At 39.4% G+C, this 4,890-nt stretch overlaps 1 protein-coding gene across 8 annotated transcripts in view; it reads left to right on the top strand.

The window, feature by feature from the left end:
- Nucleotides 1–4,890, top strand: part of Neo1 (neogenin 1) — a 167,425-nt gene that overhangs the window by 145,960 nt on the left and 16,575 nt on the right. For all 8 annotated transcript variants that reach the window (XM_005369490.3, XM_005369494.3, XM_005369492.3 and 5 more), the window contains one exon: nt 1,213–1,360. In XM_005369490.3, the coding sequence (XP_005369547.1) occupies nt 1,213–1,360 (148 nt within the window). The remainder of the gene's footprint in view (nt 1–1,212; nt 1,361–4,890) is intronic.

Below are 4,890 nucleotides of genomic sequence, written 5' to 3'. Positions count from 1 at the left end.
AAAAAAAAATGAAAACAAGTTGAATTTAGAGTCCAGATTGTGTGTTCTAGAAGCTGTCTACAGGGATATGCAGGTGCAGACTCCAGGCCTTGCTTCTCCAACATTGTGGAAAGAAAGAGACCTTACACTTGAGGCCGAGCCACATTAGATTCAGAAAAGCTTTTCAACTACTCAGTCTACGTCACCCACACAGTCACTCCGCAGTGTAGCACCTTCCCCTGCTTTTGTCATAGCTGAACTAGAGTTTCTTATCTGTTTATTGCTTGTGCCAACCTCCCACCCCCAGCATTCACATCTTTGCTCTTCACTGTTGCATCTAGAATACCTACAATAATAACTGGCACATAGTAACCGCTCAATAAATAATTGTCAAAATAATACATACGTCTAGACCTGCTTTCTGCTGAAGTAGAATAAGGAAATTGTATTGTCTGTATGCTTATGAAAAAAAGATTAGTTTTTAAATAGTGATTTTGTAATTTCAGACATCTGTATGTTAAGGAAAACTTTTTACTTTATAGGAATATGCGTTTTATATGATTTTAAAAGCAAAAAAAAAAAAAACCAAAGAATTTAGAAATGGTGATTGGGGGATGGGTGTTATATACATGGTCCATGTAGAGGCCCAGGTTCTGTCCACATTTTAAGACAGGGTCTCTCACTGGGCTGCAATTCACAAAGTGGGCTCGGCTGACCAATCCCTGTGCTCCAGTGTTCTGCCTACCAGAGCTCCACCTGCCTTGCTTCCCCAGCACTGAGATTATAAGCTCGTGTCACCATGCCCAAAGGTTCTGGGTATAGAACCCACGAACTCACACTTCTCTGCAGCTCAGCATGGAGCTTTTAAAAATGAATCTGCACATCTTACAAGACACCAAAGAGGCAAGATCTCTGACATATTTGTCAGAAAGTATCTGAACCTTTGAGCTTTGGAAGCTCTACCATGTCAGTACCCTTGAAGGTTTCCACTAAATGCTATTCTTTGAGCAAACCTCTGTGCTAATCCCTGAGGGTGTTGGGGGAGCAGACTCTCATATCCCTAGGAACTTAGAATCTAGAAATAATTTCCTTGAGTGGCACATTATGTGGAGCTCTGATAGCTGGTATGAAGGAAGTTCCCATGAAATACCTTGGAATGCTTTAATAGCCTGATTGAATGTATATTTTTAAATCGCCTAACAAATTAACAGGTGTACCATTTTCCCTGTGCAGGCAGCAACAGCCCTCATGGGAGCCCCACCTCTCCTCTAGACAGCAATATGCTGCTGGTCATCATTGTCTCTGTTGGTGTCATCACCATTGTGGTGGTTGTGATCATCGCTGTCTTTTGTACCCGGCGTACCACTTCTCACCAGAAGAAGTAAGGATCCCTAAAATGTAACCTATAAACTTGTAGTATATCTTCTTTTGACCTTTTGTTTGTTTTTTGCTTCTTATATGTTGCTTATGTTTTTAGAGTGATGCAAAGAATTAAAAACCATAAAGTACATGAAGAGCCACTTTAAATTCAACAATGCCCCTACCATGGGAATGTCTTAGGGAATATGTATATTATGCAAGGTCCCACAAGATTTTAATGGAGCTGAAATATTCCTGCCATGTACTGAACACAAAGTTGAAGAGACAGGAGAAAACGAAACCATGGGAGAAGGAAGAAAAAGACCTGCCAAGAAATTTAGTTAAGGTTTAACAGGCTTTTGTGAGCCTCAGCAAACTCCTGAAAAAGTTTGAAAAGTGAGTGGGTTTAGGAAACTTGCTCAGCAGTTAGGAACATGTACAGCTCTTGTAGTGGACCCCAGTTCTGTTCCCAGCACCTGCTTTGGGTGGTTCACAGCCATCTGTAACTTCAGTTTAAAGGAATCTGACACCCACTTTTTGTCTCTGCAGAAGTGTACACATAATTAAAAATAAAAATCAGTCTTTAAAAAATAAAAAGTTTGAAAATATCTTCCCCTATCCCAGGCCAAAAATTTTGCATCTACAAGCAGGAATATCCATGGTGTGCTGTTTATGAATTAAAAATTCTGTTGAAGAAAGGAGATAAACCAAACAGCCCACCATAGACATTTCTGAGTAGAGAGAGCTGATCAGGAAGTGGGGCAGGTCCTCAGAAGGGCATCTAGAAGAAGGCACTGTCAATCATAGGAGACCACACAGTAGCATACATATTGTTTTCTCCAAAGACCTTCCAATAGGACAAGATATGGACAATGGACGTACAAGACAGTGGCATCAAAGATCTGATTCTGTGTACAGCCTGGGCTGATATGTATGTTTGTGTCCTGGTCTTTTATTGTTATTTTTAGTTATGTGTATGTATATCTATATGTAGGTATAGGCACAGAGACCTCAGATACTTTTGGAACTAGAATTATAGGTGGTTGTGAGCCAATCTACAGTAGTACTGGGAAGCAAATTCAAGTCCTCTTCAAGAGCAGTTTATTCTCTTAACTTCTGAGCCATCTTTTCAGCCTTGTGTCTTATTTTTTTTAACAATAATAGCAACAAAAAAAATGTTTACCAAACTAAAAATATGGGCTGGGGAATGTGGTTCAGTGAGTAACGTGCTTAAAATGCAAACGTGACCTGAGTTTATAAAGTCAGACTCGGCAGGACACATCTCTGACTCCAGTAGAGTGGAGTGAAAGGGGGTGACAAACAGAGTCCTCAAGCTTGTTGGATGGCTAGCCTTGCTGTCTGTGAGAGCTGAGGTTAGTGATAGACCCTGTTTAAAAAAATACAGTATAAAGTATAGAGGAAGACACCAGGTGTCAATCTCTGGGCTCTATACACGCTTGTGCACATATATGAAAGAAAAGAAAAGTAAAACATTGAGTTGATAAAAGTAAAACTTTAATGGGATGAAGAAAAAAAATCTACTTTTTACCGCAAAAGCCAGAAAGCACATCTGTATATGTATGCAGCAAGCAGACCACATCGAGTGTCTAGCAGACCTACAATAGGCTATTTCATAGCCTGTGTGTCAGCCAAGGTGGAAGAAACTATGAACTTATATAAAATATTATAATTTTAAAAAAAATTGAGACAGGCTCTCACTGTGTAGTCTTGACTGGCCAATAACCTGCTGTATAGACCAGGCTGGCTTTGAACTCACAGAGATCCACCTGTCTCTGCCTCTGGTGCTGGGATTAAAGGCATGTGCCACCATACCCAGCTAATGTATTTATTTCCCATATATAGGACAGATAGTATGCTCCCTTGTAACTGCTATTTGAATTATTTTATGTCAAATAGGTTGTGTGATATTTTAAATCTCTCGTCAAATAGCTTTCCATAGTTTATACTACAGACCTCTTCTAAGACAAGAATGGCTCCTTTATCTATGCCTGTTGTCTGCTTTTGATTATGGAAAACTGTTTTTCTTAAAAGCCCGAAAAACAGCTTTTTTAGAATGTTTCTGCAGGTTTCTGTATTTGGTGCTTCACTTATCTATCTATATGAACTTGCTCTTATATTTAGTGTTAGTATTTTGGGGATGTTTAATAGTATATAAAAAACAAAATTAAGCCAGGCAGTGGTGATGCACACCTTAATCCCAATACTCGGGAGGCAGAGAGAGGCAGCAGATCTCTGAGAGTTTGAGACCAGCCTGGTCTATTAAGACAGACACACACACATAAACACTCACAATAAAGAGTTCCATGGTACTTTAGAAGGAATTAAAATTCAAAGTAGATAAAAAATAAGAGGGTCTTCAGACTGAAACAAGGAAAATAGGTTCTGTATTCTGTATTTGAATTTGCAAGTCCAACAGATTTGGGTCCCTTTGTTTAAAATAATTGCATCAAATCTTTGCAGCACTGCCCCTCAACTCCCCTTAAGCTGCTTCTGGGTGTTCTATTAGCCATTGAAAATATAATGAGTCTTTCTTGTTCCTTTTCTTCCTCTTTAATACTTGAAGGACCTCTTGTTCAGGTAGTGGCTTTTATAGCAATTTACAGTGTCAACATCAATAGAGAGTTTAAAGTTTAGGCCCTTGTTGTTTTTCAACACGTTTTCTTTAGTTCCCTGCCTCTCCACAGATTACCCAAGATTCTACTTCAAGAAGAGAGAAGCTGTCAGATGATATATTAGTGTATTTTGTGTTTCTATATTAAAATACCTAAGGGTAGGCACTTCGTAAACAGCTTTATTTGTTTAAAGATTCTGGTGGCCTGGACGGTCTAAATAGCATGGTTCTGGCATGCTGGTGAGGGTCCCTGGCCACAGGATGGCAGAAAAACAGAAAGTTGTATACAAAAGAAGATCCCAGGAATGTGTACCAGATTCCACCACAACAGCCTGTTGCTTAGGAGCTGTTCGAGTCCTGTGAGAACTACTTAGTCTCCTCCAAGGTGATGTCCCATTGACTTAATTCCCTCCTACTAGGCTCCATCTCTTAAAGATTCCATTACCTCTTATTACCACTAAAGAGGTTTCCAGCACATAATTTTGGGGGAGACAAACCACATCCAAACTGTAGGAGATGAGAGAGCTACCTCTTCATATCACCATCTAACTAAAATTTTCTGAATAATTTTTTGGTATGTTGAGGCAAGGTTTTACAGCAAGCTAAAACACTTACTTCACAGACTCCAAACTGCTGGCATCACAGGTATGTGCCACTGTGCCCAGTGATTTTGAAGCTTTCAGATTAGGAATGCTCAGCTTATAATGATTCCACATATGACACAGTGGTCCTGTAAGGTCACATTACATAGTGACAGAACAGCCGTGAAGGTGTACTCTGTAATTCACCAAACAACATGAGGGATTTATTTCTCCCCATCTTAATCATATGTGACTGCTAAGTAATTGCTGTACAAATTGTTTTTATACTATTGCTTCAAGAGTGACAAGGAAAAGTTCACATTCAGTGAAATTTTTTTT

This window comes from Microtus ochrogaster, unplaced genomic scaffold, assembly GCF_000317375.1.
Source record: "Microtus ochrogaster isolate Prairie Vole_2 unplaced genomic scaffold, MicOch1.0 UNK49, whole genome shotgun sequence".
NCBI classification, from domain to species: Eukaryota; Metazoa; Chordata; class Mammalia; order Rodentia; family Cricetidae; genus Microtus; species Microtus ochrogaster.
Note: the sequence above shows the minus strand (reverse complement) of the source record. Positions and strands in the feature narration are given on the sequence as shown.